At 45.8% G+C, this 21,132-nt stretch overlaps 3 protein-coding genes across 6 annotated transcripts; 1 reads left to right on the plus strand and 2 right to left on the minus strand.

Annotated features, from left to right (window-relative positions):
- Positions 1–1,443: 1,443 nt before the first annotated feature.
- Positions 1,444–4,885, minus strand: haus8 (HAUS augmin like complex subunit 8). Its single transcript, XM_066695437.1, has 10 exons — positions 4,739–4,885; positions 4,417–4,475; positions 4,176–4,237; positions 3,637–3,772; positions 3,264–3,374; positions 3,066–3,157; positions 2,792–2,950; positions 2,494–2,635; positions 2,127–2,271; positions 1,444–1,947 (listed from the first exon to the last, which is right to left on the minus strand). Exons 1-10 carry the CDS (start codon positions 4,798–4,800, stop codon positions 1,821–1,823), a joined length of 1,095 nt encoding a protein of 364 aa, XP_066551534.1. The 5' UTR covers positions 4,801–4,885; the 3' UTR covers positions 1,444–1,820.
- Positions 4,886–5,129: 244 nt separating this feature from the next.
- rex1bd (required for excision 1-B domain containing) lies at positions 5,130–8,164 on the plus strand. 2 transcript variants are annotated; one of them, XM_066695438.1, is made up of 5 exons: positions 5,130–5,303; positions 5,576–5,772; positions 6,100–6,304; positions 7,503–7,591; positions 7,856–8,164. In XM_066695438.1, exons 1-5 carry the CDS (start codon positions 5,301–5,303, stop codon positions 7,926–7,928), a joined length of 567 nt encoding a protein of 188 aa, XP_066551535.1. In that variant the 5' UTR covers positions 5,130–5,300; the 3' UTR covers positions 7,929–8,164. The 2 variants fall into 2 exon arrangements, with proteins under 2 accessions (XP_066551535.1, XP_066551536.1); XM_066695439.1 differs by having other exon boundaries at positions 5,131–5,303; positions 5,690–5,772.
- Positions 8,165–8,240: 76 nt separating this feature from the next.
- Positions 8,241–21,075, minus strand: LOC136717881 (cytokine receptor-like factor 1). Of its 3 annotated transcripts, none has more exons than XM_066695435.1 (8): positions 20,454–21,075; positions 17,097–17,375; positions 16,498–16,627; positions 16,119–16,288; positions 14,225–14,382; positions 13,299–13,467; positions 11,310–11,491; positions 8,241–10,147 (listed from the first exon to the last, which is right to left on the minus strand). In XM_066695435.1, exons 1-8 carry the CDS (start codon positions 20,509–20,511, stop codon positions 10,124–10,126), a joined length of 1,170 nt encoding a protein of 389 aa, XP_066551532.1. In that variant the 5' UTR covers positions 20,512–21,075; the 3' UTR covers positions 8,241–10,123. The 3 variants fall into 3 exon arrangements, with proteins under 3 accessions (XP_066551532.1, XP_066551533.1, XP_066551531.1); XM_066695436.1 differs by having other exon boundaries at positions 11,306–11,491; XM_066695434.1 differs by lacking the exon at positions 8,241–10,147 and having other exon boundaries at positions 10,984–11,491.
- Positions 21,076–21,132: the final 57 nt, after the last annotated feature.

Below are 21,132 nucleotides of genomic sequence, written 5' to 3' on the forward strand. Positions count from 1 at the left end.
AATGCGCCAATCAGCGTCGAGAGACACCCTGGCTGTGGCCCAATCGTTACCTCCCGACCGGTAAAACCCGTCACACTATTGGCTGAAGCGGGCGCCAATCAGCGCTGCGCAGGCTGTCCCAACAAACAGCATTGCGCATGCGCTGGAGCTGTGTGAAAGATCCTATTGGCTGCGTGCTTTGAGACTTCCGGTTACTTATGACAAAGAGCAGTTTTTAAAATTCAGAAGCCTTTTCTGAATGAAGTTCAGATAGAAACATGTACCATTATAAACGAGCCACATCCAATCCACTTGACAGTTGTATTATCTTCAGATTGGTTTCCAATAACATAGTGCTGTAAAGAGTTTAATTCATTTTTTAATTGTAGTCGATCCATAATTTGAAGATATCCACATTATAAAATTGTTATTTGCACATTAGTTATCAAATTGGGGTTGAGCCTGGGGAATTAAATAAGTAGAGCTGAAATGCACAGAAAGTGAGAGATTTCAAACTATTTTTTCTCTGAAATATTTAAAATACTAGCTGTTGGTGGTGATTTTTTTATTTTTTTTTGTAATGAATTGAACACTTTAATAAATGCATTGCTCCACCCCAGTCTATAGTGTCATTCAGGACAGCTGAAAAGTGTCACACTGGAGCAAAATAAAAAAGTGTCTTGCGAACAGAAAATGTCATGTGTCATAAAATATATATATACACAAATTATACATTGTAGCCTCAATACACACTTACTAAACCTGATCTCAGCACATTTCCGAGGTGCAGATCCTAATTTACAGTGGCGGTGGTGTTAGAGCGGCTTTATTCACATGTTGCCGGTTCATAGCTCTTTAGAAAGCAGAGACCCAGAGCTGGCATGTGCAGCTCTAGGAGTTTGTGATTATCCGAACAGAATAATAATATAATGATAGGCTATTGATTAGATCGTAAAATAGGTTTCCCATTTCTCACTGCACATTAATATAGCTGAATGTAGAATGCACTCTCTACACCAGAAGGAAACAACGGCCTCAATCTGCAGCTGCGGTCTAAGATCAGGCACTAATAGCAAGCAGCTGATCTGCGACGCTACAGTCCATTCAGCGGGAACAGGTTTAAACTGCAGCCAGGGATTAGTCTCCAGACCAGATCGCACCAGCTGTGCTCCAGTTAATGAGCGAGCCTGGCACGATAGTAGTAATTGACTACTGCTGCTAATAATATAGATCTTGCAAGAAAACAAGACTCGGCTTGTTCTCACATACAGGATAATCACACAACCTGCAGTTGGCTAATTTCTGGTAACGTGGTAGCTATAGAGGCTAGGATTGGGCAAGGCTGCCAAGATTGTGTTTAATCATTTAAAACCACAAAACAACACTAGCTCAATAAAAACAAATTAAGCAGTTACTGAATTAAGTGACCTTTAACCCCATAGAACATATAGAAGGGATACATCATAAATGTGGAAAAATTATATTTTTACAATATTTACACAAATGATACATAAGACAATCCAATAAAAGGTGAGTACATTGAAAAAGACATCTCCCATTTGTTTTGCTCTAATTACAGTCAGTACTACTGCATTACTAGTGCTCTGCACTAACAAAATAGTTAAAAAAGGAATCAATTTTTACATTAGCACGTTTACTCATGTTATATACACACACGTGCTAGATAGACAAACAGCTATAAAAATCACAACTTTACTACATTTATAATCACAATACAAAAGCTCTCCAGCTGTGTCATCATAAGTCAAAGAGTTCATAAAGTGTGGAAGGGTGGGGGGGCTGCACACCAGGCTGCCTTGGAAAACAAAACACTGCAAGCTTCACTGTCGGGGGAAGTACAGCGTCTCTGCCCTGGTCATACCCACAGCCTCCTCCTCCCGGCTGTGCTGCAGCTGCGCAGCCTGCTGGCTGACGAGGGCGTCTAGCTCCAGCACATCTGCAAAACCCCTGGAATAGAAAAACCAACCCACCGGGCTCGTCAAAAACGCATACAAATACAATAAGATGTAACATGAAACAAATACCCCCAACAGTTCCTTCAGAGCAGGGAACTTCATGATCAGACACCCTTTCAGAACTTAAGAGAGGAACCAATTACTCCTGCTGGACAACTGAGGAGTACGCACCTGGCCAGCTCCTTGTCAATCTCCTGCGCCGTCTCCTTCACCTCCTTCAGCAATGAGCCAGCTCTCTCCTGATCGCCCGCAGTCGGCTGCACCCACGCCTCCCGCAGCAGGCACTCCGTCTCCCGCAAACACGTCTCCGCCCGGCCTGCAAAGAGAGCAAGGAAAGAGCAAATTCGCAGTGAGTCAGCGGAAGGGAACAGACAGGCGTTTTAATGACGCACCAACGCCCACCAGCGGAGGCAGCGACAGTGTGAGATTCGTTTGCAGTTTGAATTTGATCCCCCTGGTAACCCTCTTTCAAACGAAGCAGCCTGTTGAACAATTCACAGCATGCAGGGAATCTAACAGATCACCACAGAAACCCAACCTAGGAACTCCTTCCTGTCACCCTCCATTTGAACATTGTGGACTGGCAGCTCGTGGCGCGTGGTGTCCACTGCGGTGGCGAACGCCTTGTACTGTTGCTTGAACTGATCGGCGGCCGCAACCACGGGTGTCAGGACTGCGATCTGTGGAGACAAGAGACAGGACTGAGAGCGGTCCTTTCAATACCCCTACGCACCCTCTCATGATTCCCCCACTATTTTGCCCTCACTGTGTACTAAATTTGAAGGAGTGGCTCACGGTGGCCAAGCTGTGCCACCGGCCTGTGAAGCCGGCCCTACCTGCAGATCCAGCAGGTCGTCCAGCTGCCTCTCCTTCTCCCGCAGCAGGAACTGTCGTTTCTTCTCTTGGACGGCTGACCGCAGTCTCTCCTCCTCCTCCATCACCGCCAGCAGACACCTCTCCGCCTCCTCCCTCAGCCGCTGTGTGTTATTCTCAATCTTTTGATGGAGAGAGGAAAATAAATGAATAGGACCCCCCACCTTCATCCCATAACATGAACAGACAGACAGGCGAGGGTCAAACACGAGTCTCTCTGTGCTGCGGCACACATACCTTTGATGTCAGATAGGCCAACAGGAAGGTTTGATTTTCTAGCATCTCTTTCACTTCCTCAGGATCAGCCGCGTTCTCCATTACAGCCTTTTCTGCAAGGGCGGAAGCAAATGCTTTATGAAAGAGAACAAAAATACACACACATACAGTAAACTCAATACCTGTATATATACTCACATCTCTACACACAATATTTACCATTAATAGAAGAGACGTCAAATTCCGGACGAAAGCAGTGACCGTCCAGAATGGTGGACTGGAGGACGTTTATTCCCGGCTGGGAGGGCTCCAGCATACTGGACATCATGGCTGGACGAGGACAGAGAGATGGACGTATTGGTGCGTTTCACTACTTTAAATTGGATTTCTAGTTTAGAGGAAGAGGAAATGGGAGTGGATCCAGTCGCAGCACTCAGCTGAACTGATGTGATTAAGGACGTGGGGATACAAACCTCAGGATCTGGAAATGTGCTTCCCTAGCAAGACCCAACTAAACACTTATTGGGCACCTGAAGACAATTCAACACATCAGAAAGTGTGTGTGTGCGTGTGTGTGTGTGTGTGCACTCACAGAAAGGCGTGGCAATGGACTGCGGGGCCATGGAGCGCCGAGTGGGGGTGCCCGAACTGGGCTTGTTGGGGGCTCCCAGTTTGGTGGGCGTGCCTGGCCGTGGCACCACGGAAATTGACTGGTTGATCGAAGTGTTCTGGAGGGGACAGAGACATGGGTCAGCATCACTCAACACACTGACGGAAGAGGTCAGTCAACGCAGTGCTCGAGGGAAGGCTACCAGGAGGTCGCCAGTGCAAGCCCCGACTTTGCCACGGATCTGGTGTGGTTGAGTGCGTGTTTGTGTCATACTAACCAAGTTGCTACTGCACCTTTCAGAGGAGTTGAAACTAGGATGCCCCAGTTCACAGACTCACACGCTTCAATCATAAAATTATTACATCCCAGACAGCGTTTGCTTTATGTACTCCACCCCACCCTCAGTGCCACAAACCCCACTGTTAGGCACCAGTGTCACATTCCCATTTCCTTTGAAACAGGGCTCCTGTCCACACAATGCAGGCAGCAAGACAATCCAGGGAAGAGTGAATGTTTATTACCTTCGAAGTTGGCTTCTTCTCCGTCGTCTGCATATAGCGAGACTTCACTATTTTACCAGCTGCTGCAGAAACAATACAAAACAGTATAATGCTGTAATAACTACATATGTATCCATGGTATGGACTGGATATACCAGAAATATATTTGCATTGAAATAAGTGTGTGCAATTTAACCAATGTTCATATTAAATTAGGTTAATTTGCACGTTATATTTAAACAGCTAAATGAGCATGTCTTACGTTTTGCTTTCTTCGTGGTTGTGCTGCCGTTCCCGGTGTTGTGACTCCCATCCCTAGAGCTGAGACATCATACAGGACCTAAGTTACTGCTTTTCTCTTATGAACAGAAGCAATACTGCAGATCTGACATTTTACCAGCTGATATAATATAGTGCAGCTATATACTACATTCAATCAAACATTTCCATAGTTAAAACATGCTGATTGATAACTAAAGTAATGGATTTTCTCTGACAGCATATCCGGTTATAATTAGAAGGTAGGTTTCGTTTTAGTGTACACTTCTTTCTTTGTAACTTTTTTATTTTCACAACAAACTCACTTGGTCGAGTCCCCGGCCGCAGCTTTGTGAAAGTTAACGCTGGAAACCCTCCTGGACGCCATGGCCAGAGATCCCCTCTCTATACAAGAGCGCCAACTCCGCCTATCTGTGGATCTTTGCCATGGTTGTTATTCGAAGTGAAGCGCCATCCCTCACACTAAAATGTCCGGGTAGCTACAAAGACTCGGACAATGCTAAGAGGATGGTACCACAGAGGCATCTTTGGGTTAATAAATACCTTAAAATACTCGTGTGCTCTACAATGTGTTACACGCATTTTAAATCTGAAATTCTTACAAGACGGAGCTGTGTCGTATCTAAAATGACACGGAACTCACGGCAAACAGTTCGTCAGCATCGGACACCTTTTGGCGTGGGACGCTCACCGGAAGTCCTCGCTTGTTTCCGGAGCATGTGAGTTTCCGGCATGAGTTCTGGTTTTGGTGTTCGGAAAGAAATGGGGGACTTTAATTTCTTACATTACTGAGTCTCTATTTACTTCATCTAAATCAGTCGGTGTTGTCGTGGTTGACTACAAGAGGACTTGCGACACTTGGTTGTGATGGTGAGTAAGGGTCTGTTAGAGAAAACGTGTTTTATACTCGACTATGCGCTGTACTGACTGTATATATCTATAATATAGTCTACTCTTCTGTATATTCTAGTGATGTCTTCGATTATATTAAACTGATTTATATATAACGTGATAAGTCTGTATGATGATAATGTTGCAAACGTTAATCTGCATCAATCCAAATATTAGAATGAATTGATTACAGCTGATTGATGATACAGATTTATATGAATGAAGATGGTGGACGCTGTACTCGGTGACAGATAATGAGGGTGGTGAATGAACGGAGCCTGGCTGTACCACTTGCTCCTGTTCTCCAAAACCTGGACAGTGACCCTTGTGACGTCACCTCACTGACGTCCCTTCCCTCTCTCCAGGCGCCGGCGGATTTCAAAGCCCTGGTGCGGCGCTTTTACGCTCTGCAAGCCGAACGGGTGGAAGCTTACAAACTGTTTGAGGAGTAAGTAAATACAAATGATGATAATTAATTAATCATTTCATATAAGGTGTTTAATATGAACTTATCATTTGCTTAAATCTGCAGTCATGGTAGAACTGATGCACTCCTGTCCGTTGTGACGTGTAGTGTAGTTGAGTCTTTTTTATGCCCATGTTATTGGCCCTTTTACGATTGTGTAGCCAACACCCAAGACATTGTGAGTGATTGTGATCTTGGAATAAAGGAACTTAACTTTCTATTTGCCAGTCTTCTTTCTTAAGGATTTTCTGCATTATCTTGCTCATGTGCGTATCAGTTTATTTGTGTGTGTTTGTATCTATGCACCAGGGGCCACGATGCCTACCTGAGGACAGGGCCGCACTACGACTTTGACCACTACAGGCAGCTGGTGCACGAGATCACGCAGGCGTTCAGCGGGATCTCGCAGGAGGTCCTGCAGATCAAAGAGCAGCTGCACCAGGATTGCGACCGGCCGGACCTGTCCGAGCACATCGACAAGCTGCAGGCCAAGGAGAAGGAGAAACTGGAGCTGGTAGGGACGGGGAGGGGGGCGCCGGTCCGGCTCTGTTACATGTGAGGGTGGCGTGAGTCTCTCCAGCGTAAAAGCATGAGGCGCTACTCAACTCAGTACAGGAACTTCTGGGTTTGTTTTGATTGATTAATAGATTGTATTGTATTATATGTATTCTCTCTGGGCTAAACACAAGCCTGCAGTGAAAACATGAAATAGATCCTTGCTGCTCTGCAATGGGAAACTGATCTGTTGTTGTTATGTCATTGTTTGGCCACAAGGGGTCAGGTTTCTATTTAAGAAGAATCAAATTCCAATGCACGTTTTTTTTTGCAGAATGAAAAACAGGCTGTTTTGATATTCAGTGAGCTGAGAGGAACTGAAATCATCCACCTGAGTTAATTTCACATACATATACATCTCTATGAAACACCTCATATATGGAGTTCAATCCTAACTCATTCATTTGTTTTGTCAGGTGTCGGGTTATTGAATACAGTGGGATAATGTTTTTGCTTATTTTGTGTGGAAGATGATGAAACACTCAAATACAAAATCTTCCTGTAAAACACATTACAGCACTCTTTGGTTTAACGGTAATATCTCCACACAGCAACACCCCTCCCCACCGCACCACTTCTTATATGGGACTTCAGTCTGTGTCAGGTTATCTTGAAATTGTAGAAAACCTGATGCATTCTAGAACCTCCCCTAGAATAAAGAATGGTTCATTTCTTCTAGAACATGCCCAGGGTCATGTGGAGGTCAACGCTAACTTCCTGTTGGAAAGCGTCAGTAAAGGTCTGCGGTCGTATAAAAGCTGAAGTTGAAACCAGGACTTGAAAATTATGGCAGGGAAGGAAAAAAAAAAAAAGATAAAATCTGGAAAAAAGACTGGTTTGTCAGAAACAGTGCAGTGCCTGTGGTTCATTTCCCGTTCTCTTTCTTCTCCCACAGAAGTCAGAATGTTTGTTACTAATTATGTTGCCGTTGCTTTTGTCTGGACAAGTAATGTCAAGAGGGTTTGCAGGTCTCGTTTCGGCTAACGAAGTTAAATAAAAACTAAATTAACAATCAGACAGAGGTCCTGCAGATACCGTCTCAACATCTGCGACGCAACATGCCGTCAGCCCACGCTTTGGAGATCTCGGTCGAGGTTTTTCCTACCTACCGTTGGTCTCTATTAATGTCCCCTGGTCTCTTGGTTTCCTTTCTGCAGACAGCCAAGCTCCAGCTGGCCAAGCAGAATGTGCAGGACCACCCCGAGGACGAGGACTGTGGGCAGAGCGTCCAGGAGCTCAAGCAGAAGTAAGACCGCTTTCCCAGGCCTCTCAAACCCAGGCATTTGTATTTTATTTATGTATGGTTTTCCCCATTGTCAAGTTCTGAGAATTGGAGTTTGTTTACACTCGCTGTTGGAGTTGATTTGGTGTACGGTGGTAATTTCTGCGATGCATTTGTTTGTTTTGAGAAATTGAAAAGTACTGGTTTGTTTTTCAGCTGGTGGCTCATTTTAAAAAGGCAAGGCAGAGTGAAAGGTGAACTGATGTCTGTTTTCTTCTCCCTTCCCAGAATAATAAAAAACAAGGAGTCTCTGAGCGAGATCCTGCAGGATTTTAAGTATGACTGCGAGGAGCCGGAGTGACAGACTGCGCTGCTCGGCTTGTTCATTGCTTTTTATCTGTTCAAGATATTTATTGAATTTTTTGTATCCAGCTCAATTTTTTATTTTTAAAAAATTCTTCCTGCTGTCACCCTGGGTTGCTCTCAGCAGGAGGAGGTCCGGATTTATTTTTATTTTGTCATTTGCCCCCCCACTTATTGTGCTGTGAAATCTCTGCCTTGTACATCTAGTCAAATATAATAAATATTGCAAAAGCCTTTCATATTTTATATTTCTAACACCTGCCTGACTGTGCGGTCACCTTGGTTCAGGAGTATTTAAGTGCAGCTATAGTTTATTTACTTTATTGTTTATTATTATTAAAAATAGAATAATTACAAATAATTATTGTATTATTGCTACCTACACATAACTTATTAAAAAAAGAACATAAACTTAGTTTTTAAATATGCCGATACAATTCAGTAAAAAAATAAAAGCAATAAAATAAAAAGTGTCTTCATACATACAAACTGTCACACACACACCCAGTACAGCGTCAAACAAAACAAAGGTTCAGTATTGTGGAGCGGAGTCCCATTCAGAGTCGTCTCCAGTTGTCCTTGGTCTTTACTCGGAGTGAACGCCAGCTCTCTGCCCCTGCCTGAACTGCGCATGACCCATGTGCCTCTCCTTACTTCCCCGCCTAGAGCACTCTGTCACGTCTCGCACTGAACAGCGATTGGGGGGTCAGACTAGTGTAGCGCAATGCTGGGACGTCCATAAGCACACTTTTCTGCATTGTTCATTTTAATGTAAACCAGCGCATCACTGGTAAACCTCCCCAGGTTTCCTTCCTCTTCTTGAGTGGTTGGAGAAAGTCCTGCTCTGATTTTACATGTCTAGACACAAATATATATACACACACACACACAAACACACACATATATATATATATATATATATATATATATATATATATATATATATATATACACACACACACACACTTTGTTCTTTTTTAAGACATCCTTATACTGGAGTCTCTCCTGTCGACAGTGGATTGGCACCTGCAGATTGCCGTCAACACCACTCACTCCGGTGTGGTTAATAACCGTCTCGAGGAGGATAAAATAAAAATCAAAACAAACAGCTGCCACATTACTCCCCTCAGCTGCTGCTCGAACACTTTGCTTTTCAGCGTGATAATTATCATTAGCCACAAACCCGGGGAAACATGTCAGAGACTGTTTGAGCACCAAAAAAAAAAAAAAAAACACTTGGCTTTCGGTCCGATACCTCTGACGCTACTTGGCACTGAGCTAGGTAGTGTTGATTAATAAGGGCAATTATTGCACAAATGCCCCTGAACTGCGTGAGGCCGTTTGGTGGCGCAGGTCTTTGGTCATGTACAGCGGCGTGTGGCGACCTGTGGTGGAGCCCACGAGGGTAAAGTCAGTATGGCTCAGTTCTGCGCTGCCCTGGCCGAATCTCCGCTGGCCTCTGCGGGACAATAAGTCATATCCGTTGTGCTGTTTTCTCACCAAAACTTTTACAATGCAGGTGCTGCTGGGAATTATAGAGGAAGTGTCTTTTGGGATTAGAAATAGTTCTCTGCTGTCCTGGGATTGCAGTGGCTGCTGGGTAGCGCTGTGGATGAGACGCGGTGGGGCACAGCTACTGAACGCTGGGTTTGAATAACAGAAGCAGGAGTGAAATCTTTGCCGATGCTACATTCAGACTGAAGTCTCCGTGCTCTGGTTATAGAGCTTCTTACATTATATTATGATAATCTTGTATATCCGCTGTGCATTTGCATGACAAAACCAAACAAAAACCAAACAAACAAACACACAAAACATAAAAAAACGAACAAGAGTCACATACAGTCAATACAGTTGCTACTGTTGGTTCCCAATCGGTGTGGCGGTGGATGTTCTCTCCGTGCCCTGGGAACCAGATCCAGGTTTCAATGGAAAGAAATTCCAGTCTGCTTCAGGAATCCTGAGCTCGGAACACTTGTCAGGTTCTTAGAAGTTTCAAACAGTTTTTTTTTTTCCTCCAGAAATTCCACATGGATTATTATTTTTTTTTTTCTTTTTCGGAGCAGAACCGCAGAACCTGAATGTAACAAAACTGTTCCAGAACACTGGGGTCTATAGTTCTCAGACTCCGTTTCTCTCTGTTCAGCGCTCCTGGAGTGGGGGGGGAGAAGGGGACAGGGGGAGAGGTTGATGCTAGGATTTATCGCCTTGTAGAATCTGAAAGAACAAAGAGACATTGAACAGAATTGTAGGTTTCTTTGTTACCCACACATGTATATTATATTAACAAAACAAAAAACATTTTTTCCAGCAATCTTCCCAGTCTAACCAACAACCATGCAGTCAATAGTTTTAAGAGTTAACCAGTTCTGCCGTAAAAACTGACCCTTACAAAAATGTATCTCCATCAAACAAACATCCCTCTTTCACTTCACCCAGGGTGGGCAGAGTGGGGGTGAAAGAGGTGCTCTGTAATTTTGCTCAGGGTGGTACCACAAACATTTGGCTCGGGCACTCGCAGTATATGACCCCATCCGACTGGTGCTCTTGCAACTTAAAAGCAGAGATCTCATGAGATTGCAATCCCTACCACAGGGTCGGGCGTCCCCTCTGGGGTCTCTGCTCGGCCTCGGGAGACGCCGGGCCGTGCGGGCGTGGCTCTCTGAGGCACCGCCAGCCACCTCGCCCAGTGGCCTAGCAACCGCTGACTGGGTTCAGAGGCTGAGCAGAGGATGTGGGTTAGCCATGATTTCTGAGTCCCAAATCCTGCTGGCTCCCATGTGGGCTGCAGCTCGGAGTAATTCGAAACGTGCGTTGCAAGATTCGCAGGGAGAAAAAAACGAAACAAACCCAAACAAATCACAAGGAGCAGAGGTGAGGGGCGGGGGTACTGACCGAACCCCCCACCTAAAATGATTACTGGTCCGAGTGAAATTGTTCACGACCCACGCAGAAGGAGGAATGTTCTTGTAAAGAGGAGAGGAGGAGCCGCGGACAGCTCTCCGTACGGGATGTCACGTGTGGCTCGAGCCGTGCGATCTCACTATGCCCACGGCGCTCGTAAACCCAGCCAGACTGTTTCCTGTCTGTCTCTGCCGGATCATATCTTGCACCCATTTTTTTATTGCTTCCCTGCTTAACGGAGCGCACAAGCTTTGTGCTGCGCTCTGCAGTGTGGCCGATTATTCGCAATAGCTTTATGAAGAAGAAGAACAACGACAGCATCAACACTGTAATGGACAATGGAAACTGGGCTACAGAAATGTCTTCCTTTCTTTATTTACTTATGTGTTTGTTGGTTTATTTACTTAAAGCGAAAACAAGCAAAACATCATAATGAATTAAACTGTAGAAGCAGAAGAAAAGGCTCCTTACCTACCTGGTTGCGAGCTTTGTGCGATTTCTGCAGCCACACGCGCCACTGGTCGTACAGCTTGATGTTCATGCCGGTGCAGCCGTAGGCGTGTTTCCGTACCCAGCCGAAGAATTGCTTGAGCTCGCGCCGCAGCGTGGAGTTCTGCTCCCCAGACTTCGGGTCGCACGAGCCGCTTGCCAGCCGCTCTGCAGGAGACAAACATGGGGGGCCGCCGCTTAGACGCCACTCACAGAAACCCACTGCTAGAATTCATCATCCAGTTCTAGAATTAGGTAACTAGCGGGAAGAAAACAACCCAACAGTCGTTTGAGGAAAGACAGGCGGAAACACACCCCCTCCACTCGTCCGCCAGTCTCCTACAGTGTAACACTGAATAATTTTCACACAACCAGTAGGATTTATTATCTTCTCCTGGGGATTTTTGGTTTTCCATTCTTCCTCTGTGCCTGTTTGCATGGATCTGTACTTGGTGTATGCTATGACTCTGTACAGCCCTCTGTGGCAATTTCTTTGCGAAAGGCGCTATATTAAATAAAGATTGATTGATTGACTTTCTGAACCCTAGTCCTGGTGTCGGGGGGGGTAGAGGGGAATTTTTGTAATGTAGTTCCACTTCGACGCTGAGTTACTAGATTAAATCATTCATTTGCTCAGCTCTGCCAGTTAGGGCCAGTGCTTTGAGTGTAGCAGGTGGGGGAGAGTAAAGGGAGACCTATAGGTCTGTGGGTTTCAGGACCAGGGTTCCCCACCAGCTGCTGTGTAACAATACCCGTTGGTAGTAGGTTTGATTGGCACCTCACAGCGCACCAGGCGCCAGCTAGATCAAAACCAACATCAAGAGACTGTGACATACTGCTCTCCAGCAATGTACAGAGGACACGGATCCCGTCACGCGGCAGGCAGAGATTCGTCACAGTGGGAACCAGTTTGGCTGACGCTCGTGCAGTGTCACATTGATGGCTGCCAATTACTCTGAACAGGGAGGTTAAAGCTATCAAGCAGCCCCTGCCTAACCTCACTGAAATAAACCGGCCAGAGAGAACGCACAACACTCGCCCCCAAACTGGGAACAAAAAAAGAAAAGGGGTTTCTAAGCGCATTTTTAAAGAGGCGCCTAGAAATGCTGAGACGCCAGGAACTCCTGAGGCCGCAGCCCCTGCAGGACTGCAGTGGTGTATCGCGGCACGGGATCAACCAGCAGCGAGCCTCCATAACGCTTTCCATACACCCGGCATTTCTCTTTGTGTACACGGATAAAAACGAAAAAAAAAACGTACCCCCCATTTTCCGTTGTGTTCCTCAATCTGTTTTCACTCAGTTTACCCAAGCATGTCCTCTGGTGATACTCTGACGGCTGGAGTTTGGAAGGCAGTGACTGTCTGCGTTTAAATGCATCAACCCCACTGCAAGACTTTGATTGAAAAAAATTAAATCAAATCTCCCCCACAGACTTTTTTTTCTTCTTCTTCTGAGCTTCTCTCGGAGTTCTTTGAATCTACTGATAAAAGATCCCAATCAAGGTATTACTTTTTTTTTTTAAGTGGTCAGAGGCTGTGTTTTTGGTCTCGGTTACTAGGACTCTGGGGGGGGGTGCAGTTGTTGTTCTCACGCTCATGCCCGCGCTGACAGCTTACATTGGAGACGGACCCGAGAGAATAAAATCTTTAAAACCCATTGTTTCCTTCCAGCCTTGACTACAGCTTTCCTTGATGTCATAATGGTTTCGCGCCTGTAAAAACAAAGCCGAACCCCACACGAAAACAAACAACCACTAATGAATTGAATTTGTACGTTTAATTTCTGTGGCAAGGATGATTTACTTGGGAGGGTTTTGAATCGCTGACGCATCTGCGCCGTCTGCAGTGAGAGGCACAACTTGGTTGGTTTTATTTTCTACAGGAGAAGGAAAATCTGACTTTGCACTACAGGAAGCAGAAGCTACCTAAATGTCCCATAGTGTGTGTGTGTCTGTGTGTGTGTGTGTGTACTCACCACTCTGTGGTGTGGAGGCAGCGGTGGGATTACTCCAGTCACTCCAGATTCCTGCCTTCCTGGAGCCGTAGATGCCCACTGGGTTGCAACGCACCTGCACAAAGTACACAGTGCCCGGTCGCAGCCCTGCCAGGCGGCACGATGTCTGGTTGCCCACGTCGTCCACCACCTGCAGGGACAACATCCACACAGAGTCAGTCACACACACCTATAGACAGAGACAAACACATATTATATATATATATATATATAGTAGTCTAAATATGTGACAAATATATGAAAACATGATCTATATATTGTACTTATATGAGTTTATCATATGGGCAATGCACTGTAACCCGATTTGTTGGGGGGGAGACCAATAAAAAACATTTATAATTGGTGCTAACAGAGGGGGGCTGAGCGTTATTGGGATGTTAAACCAGACACACAGTCAATTCCAATTTGGGATTAACGTGCCATGTTAGCAGAAGGCAGACACACGGGTAGACAAACATCACAGCGCGGATAACTGCTCACAGGCGCTAAGCGCACACACCGCGGCTTCGAAGGCAAACGCGCGAGCAGGCGCGCACAGGCCCGCGCTCATGGCTGGGAAAACCGCAAGCACTCACGGGCTTAGGCCTGGATTACATCAGCACTTCAACCTCCCACGCCAGCCGCAGCTTTTTTTGTTTCCTCTTTAATCCCAGACCTAGATGTCGGGTTTCCATTGGGGTGGGAAAGCAAGAAAAGCCCCTGGCAAACTTTAGAACAAATCCCTCCCATCCCCCTTTTAACGCGAGCCTTAATTTACAGGGGACTGTTTATAATCTTTATTCTGAACTGTGATATTCCAGACAGCAGGGACCTTATACTGTACACTGTGTGCTGTGCTGTGCTGTGCTGTGTTGTGCTGTGTTGTGTCTGGCTGGGCTGTGTCGTACCTTCCACTCTCTGCTGTCCTCCAGTCTGTAGCGGATCTGGTACTTGGCCTGGAAGAGGAAGTCCTTGAGGGCGGGGGGGGTGCCCCAGCGCACGCTCAGCTGGTCCTCTAGCTCCCCGACGCGGCTCACGTGGACATCCGAGGGGGGGTCCGTGGTCACTGCAGAGCACAGGACACAAGACACATGAGGAAACCCTGACTGAGGAGGGAGCACAGGGGCAGAGAAAAACAATTCTGATTTTGCAGCCGCCTCCAGCCCTGGGGACCGGAGAGCCCGGCACCGCGCTGGCTTGAGTGGGAGGCTCATCGGCTGTTGACCGACAGAGCCCCTTGCTAGACTTCAGCGATGGGAGATAGAAACAAGGACACCCTGAGCTCTGTGGGGTCCAAGATGCAGCACTCTGGGTGGTACAGTGCAAACGCTATAGCGGTATATGAAGTGGGGTAACATCAATTTAAGCCATTTGCATGCAAAAGATGGGAGACTTTCACAATAGAGTGCAAAAGCTTCCGAAACTCAGAATGGACCGCCTGCCAGGGTGCCTGACCCCATTCATAAACTAGAGTTGTACAATTAATGTGTGTGTACGTGTATATTTGTATCTTTCTCCTCAAACGTTCTGTGGTGCTCAAGGCTATTTTTGGGTTACTCTCCAGTCCTGAAATATTAATAATCTGATTTCAGTTATATATTTATCTAGTGTTTGCAGGCAATGTATTTAATTCTTATTGGAAGGCCAATGTTGTGGAAGTGCACACGCATGTAGAAACAAAACAAAACAGTCTGACTGTGACCCAGTACCAGCGTAGCTGGCAGCGGCAGCGGGCACATCTTTAAACATCTGGCAATGCAGGACAGATTGGGCGTTTCTCCTCCGCCTTACTGCCCAATCTCTCCGTCTCCTATTAAGTGTGTTGCCACTGCCACTAACATCACAATCCCGGAAAAGAAATTCCAACAGCTCTAGGATGTGTTTCAGATTGTTTGTGTTATTCATTTAAATTTACTTTTTTTTCCACTGGCATGACCCCAGGTCACATGACAGCTACCAGAGAACAAATCCCAGAGCGTTTTGTTGGTGTTTGTTTTCTATTATTCCGTTACTCCCAGCGATAAGAAACGAAAAACTCATAAGTGCGTCACATTGCTGGCACCTCAACTCCTAGCCGCTACCCCACCTGTCTCCACCCTTCGTCTTCCTCCCGTCCTGCGGCCTCTTCCAAAGGTGTGTCATTGAAAGCACACATATATTTGGAGGGCTGCTTGCTTGTGTGTTTCGTTTTATACCTTTTTTTTAACTCTTCCTAATGACTGCCAAACACACATGTCGCTGTGTTTATCCCCTGCATGTCTGATCAAAGGAGATGATCACATAAAAAGAAAACGTAACTAAAAACAAACAGGAAATTCCAGAAACGCACGCAGGACAAATGACAGAGCAGGCGAACAATGTGTATTCGTTTTACAAATTATTACTACAATCTTGGTACTTAAACTTCCCTTGTTCATTTAATTTTTTTTATAAAGGAGCCCCTGAGAGTGTTTGTTTAAAGGATTTTGTTGTCTGACTTATGTTTCTTATATTTCTTAAATCGGCAAAGGGCTCGAGAGGGGAAGGAAGGGGGGTGGATGTGCGTGTGGTGTGTGTAGGGGGGGGTAATTTTAGACCTAGATATACATGATGCAATTTGGAGAAAGTGAGTCTTGAATTAAGGAGGATGAATTCATCAAAGGGACGGGCAAGCCTGCAGTAATGTCTTCTGACAGTGGAAAAAAAAAAAAAAAATAGACAATCAAAAAAACAAGGATTCATCAGAGCCCCACCCCGGCGACCTGACTGCCCCGGAATGCTTTGAAGTTCTGAACGCCGGGCCGGGGGGCGGGTCTGTCTTACCCACATCCAGGATGTCCAGGGTGATGATGTCAGAGCTGGCCGCCCCCAGCTGATTGGACGCCTCCACCCAGATCTCGTAGGGCGTGAAGAGGGCGAGGTCGCGGGGGATGTAGCAGGAGTACGGCTCGCCCAGGTTGTAGTCCTCGCATTCCTTCTCCCTGCCGTACCACCTGAGCACAGCACACCAGACAGGAAGTGGTGGGGGGGAGGGGGGGTGGAGAGGCAGGGTAGGTGGTTTAATACATTACCACTCCACGTTAGGTTACCAAAAACTACAAAGAAAGCTAGGAGAACTGCAGAAACTTAAAATAACATGCCACCCATCTACGGTGCGAGGAAGTGCCTCTTGGACCGTTTGAATCTCGGCATCGGGACTCACCTGAGTTTGTATTTGAGGGTGTACTTGGTCCGGAGGAAGGTCTCCCCCTGGCTGCCAGGCGTCCACTTGCAGGTCAGATCTTTGGTGTTTCTGGACCAGCAGGTGAGATTCACAGGCTTCTGTGGCGGCACTGAGGACGACAGCAGGGGAGGGGAGGGGGGGGGCGTCACAACTCTTCTCATCTGCATGCTCAGCCATGGTGACTGGTTCACTCATACAGCAGGGATTCATCAGAGACCCGACTGCCCTACAGTGCTCTGAAGTTCTGGGCGAGTTCCGGAATGCCTGGCAGGGGGCTGGGGCTGTCTTACCCCTATGATGATGTCAGAGCCCTTACCCAAACAACTACCTAGAGCTCTATTGCAGAGCTAACGATCTGGGTCGGATTAAGTAATTTAACCACTCATTTCACCCTGAGTATTATTGCCAGGTCTTTAGCCACAGAGCGCCTCCAGTCCTCTCAGGCCTGCAAAACAAATATCCTGGGCAAGACAACACTAACGTAGTTCCTACCGAGGCCAGTCATTGTAGTACTGCTTAAGGAAAAGGTACAGAAAACAACAACAAAACAACGACAAAACAAAAAAAGCGAGACTCACTGCCGACGTAGACGCAGGAGCCGGCCAGGATGTGGCCCTCGCTGTTGTGGCACACCAGGTTGTCCCCGGACTGCTGCCGCGAGCCGTTCAGCCGGGGCAGCGTGACGCTCAGCGCCGTCTGGCTCAGGACCGCGTAGCTGCTGCTCGGCAACCGCTTCCCGTTCAGCGTCCAGAAGAGTGTGCGGACATCCAGGCCCAGCTCGGGGCTGAGGGAGCAGGTGGCCGTCAGCGAGGAGCCGATGCGCAGCGTGGGGTCCTGCGGGAAGATCGCCGCCAGTTCTGCGGGGGGTGGAGAGAAGAGTTTTTTCCACTTTCCGCTGAAACATTGTTCAGATAAATTTGATTAAATTTGGATGAAGCTGTCCTGGTCAATAGAACAAGTGAATTTTCTATATTTCAAGCTGTCCATTTTATATCTGTATATCCTCATAAGTCCTGCAATGCAATCTGAATAAAACCCTTTTTGTCTGACCACTTCAATGGTCCACTGGGCCTGAAAGGGGTGTGTCAGCTGCTGTTAGTGTGATAGAGCTAGAACGCCAGAGTTGTAAAACACAAATAAAACCGGAAAACAAATGTAGTTTTCAGGTTTCAGAAGGTAGATTTGCCCTGCCTCTCTTCCCACAATACAAAAACCTGCTGGTGTTTTTTTTCTTCTTCTATTGTGGTGTTGTTTTACGAAAGAAGTGAAAACAGGATCTAATTTAACTGTCATGTAAAATGATCTGAGAGCCGTGGGGTACTGGGGGTTTGCTAGGTCTCCATCTCTTAGCTCAAGGGGTTCTAGCTTTCTGGAGAAGAAGGGAAAAAATGTGATTTGCACATCTTAAGCACAAATGAGTAAAAAGATGCAGTTCACTGAAGGGCCAGAGCTTATAAATCACTCTTCAGAGGAGGAGAGATGTGCCGAATTTGCCCAAACGACCAAATAATTAGACCGATTAAGGAAGCGGAGAAGGCCGGAGCGTGGTGTGCAACACAGTCACAGACAGCCGAGCAGGAAGTGAGTCTGACACTTTGATTTAGGACGTGGTACCTGGTAATGAACTGTACTGAGTGAGTTTAATGGGGCACATGCTCACACACGCCATACAGTACAGCCGAGTCTTCAATTATTTGAACATGATCACGGTGGCAGATTATTTAATGAATACTATTTTCCATCCCTTCGTTTTTTTGTTGTTGTTTAATAATGTATTTGAAGTGAGAATGATTTAGTTGCTCTTGAGAAGTGCAAATGAAGCGCTTTCATGGTTCACCAGTCCCCCCTTGTTTGGTTTAATTGGCCTACCTGTCCTTTTTGGTTAAAGTGGAGAAAAGCAGAGCCAAGGAATGTTTTAGTTTATAATTAAAAAGCAGAGCAAGTTAGGAAGATACTGAAAAAGAACTCCTACGTCCTATTGTGGAGAAAATGCATGCCTTTATATCTGAAGCATACTATGCACACAGGACTCAAGGCCGCATGCTTCAGAGCCACTGACTCATGACGTCCAGCACTACCTGAGTTGCCAACCTTGCACAGAGTCAATAGGAAATGTAAGCGGCGCGCTGTAAACCCGGGGATTACGCGGCTATTGTTCGGCTAGAGAAATGTATTCTCGTTTTTGATATTCCTGCTCGCTTTGTCAGGCCGCCAGGCAGTCTGAAAGGCCGCTAATCTCCCTGTTTGCTTAGCCGTGTTTGCCTTGCGCACTTACCCGCCAGGGCTGTAAACCGGCCACGCTCTCTCTCTCTCTCTCTCTCTCTCTCTCTCTCTCTCTCTGCAGCACAAAGGGATCGGCACTGCATTTCCCCAGCTTTTGGGTGGGTGGGACATTTTTTCGTTTTTCGGGTGGATAAGAAGTGCAAAAATGTTCAAGCGAATCGCAGATTGATCCACCACAGAGAAAGAAAGAAAAAGGCGGGGGGGGGGGGGGAGAAAGGAGAAGAAGCCTCCCTTTGAAGGAGATCGACTAGTGCAAAATCGTGACTTGGAAATTGGAACAGCCAATTAACTGCGCTAGACTATTAGTATCCAAACTCAGTTATTTTATATTAAATAGTACAGCTAGGCCTGGTAGTTGCACTGGAATTGGTAGTTGTGGTGTGAGTAGCAGTAGTAAAATTGTTTCATAATTTTAAAAACAAGAAACACGATTTAATATGCATGTAAAATAAAGAAAAGAACAAAAATGTTACGGAGCTGCTGTGAGGGCGCACGCGCACATTCTTAATTGTCCTCGCGGCCGGTGGGATAGTAAAACTTTTTTTTATATATATATATATATATATATATATATTTTTTTTATTGCAAACTTTAATAAAAAACACACCTCCCGTTTCCTTAACAAGTGCAACAAAGGCATTCAAGTCAGGCAGCAGCCAACAACAGAGCTAAATACGGAGCAGCTGTTCAGAGATGGGTGAGTTCAGTCTTGCATTTGGTGATTTGGTGAACTTGCCAAAATAATGTGACAGTGGTTGTGTATCTAATTAATTCCTTAAATGTGTAATTGTTTTTTTTTTAATTCTCATGTGTCCTTGTTTTTAATTCCGTAATACTTGTTAATGTTTTTTAACTATCATTCCACCTAACAACATCCGTCTCTTTCCTGGTTTCTACCTGACAGAGCCTTTCTGTACCGCGGCATCCTATTTAAGTAATGTGAAAAAGCATTATGAGTGATGCAATTAAGTTAATGAGCTGTTTAGTTATAGGTCATAAACCAAAGCGACTCGCGTGTTAAAAGAATGATAGCTTACCTCGCATTCCTGCCCAATAACTTATCCTGCAATAGAGAATCTTGCAATTATTTATATTGTATAAAACGCATTCTTGGTAACTCATCTATTCCGCTTTTCTTATTTTAACTTCAGTGGTATGCAGACTGGGCTGCTACAGTACTGGAAAACATGTATAAATCGTGCAGAGCGAAAATATTCATAACCGAGCCAGGAGGGCTATGATAGGGGTGCACGGTTTACGCAATCTCATGAAAAGTCACAACTTTTCAGGAATTATTTCATCAGCTGAGCCTTAACCTAACCGGGGATGCAATGAATCTGTCATTCATCTTCCCATACAGAGAGCAAAGTTAGATTACAAGATAAAGATGATCATGCATTATTCATATTATATTGTTGTTATGATTAATATTATACAGCTCAAGAAAGGAGAGTCAAGCCTTCTCTTTTTGAGGGGAAGCGACCCTCCCCCTTATGCAGAGTCCAGTCTTTTACACCTAACACGCATACAATAGTTGACAAACGGACACTGTCCAGATTGCTGTCCACATTTGGTTAGTACTGCGATTATCGGTCTAATGATCGGGTCTGGGGGGATAAAAAGCTTCTTTTTTTTTTTTTTTTTTTACTTACGTGTCGAAGAAGATAGCACTCGAAGGACACAAAGCACCAGAAACAATAAGGTGATCATATTTCAAAGAAAGATTTGTCTTGTTCTCCTCCTTTCTTTCTGTCTGTCCTTCTTTCTCTCTCTGACACTTTTGTTCCCCCTTAGGTGTCCTTTTACGCACGAACAGCACGGTGAAAGCCGCCGCGGCTCCGGGCAGACTGCTGGTGCAACAGCCGGAGAGGAGAGCCGTCGCGGCTCCGTATGCGCACAACCTCTGTGTGTCTGAGCTACGTGTGCTCCTGCCTCGGATCCTCTCGGCTCAACTTATTTTTTAAGCTGAAGCGATACCTTCAACTTTTCCCTGCAGTTTAGCAATGGTTGGCTGTGGTGCACGCCTCGACAGCTAAAGCATACAAGTCGATACTTTCCAAGCTCCTCCCAAATCTTCCCACACACTCACTAGTCTTTTTTTTGCCTCTTTCTTTTCTTTTTGTCTAATTCCTCGTTCCTCCCTTTTTCTCGGCCCGGGATGAATTTGGGAGTCATTGACTTCGGCTTTTTCCATAATCCCGTAATGTGTTGAATGCAGCCTAGTGGGCGCATTGAGTCATTTGATTTCAGGAAACGTGTGCGGCGCCTTCAGACTGACAGGCAGAGTGAAAGTTTTCACTGAAAAAAAGAATTGCGTAATCTTTTTTTTTT

This window comes from Amia ocellicauda, chromosome 22 (genome assembly GCF_036373705.1).
Source record: "Amia ocellicauda isolate fAmiCal2 chromosome 22, fAmiCal2.hap1, whole genome shotgun sequence".
Lineage (NCBI taxonomy): Eukaryota > Metazoa > Chordata > Actinopteri > Amiiformes > Amiidae > Amia > Amia ocellicauda.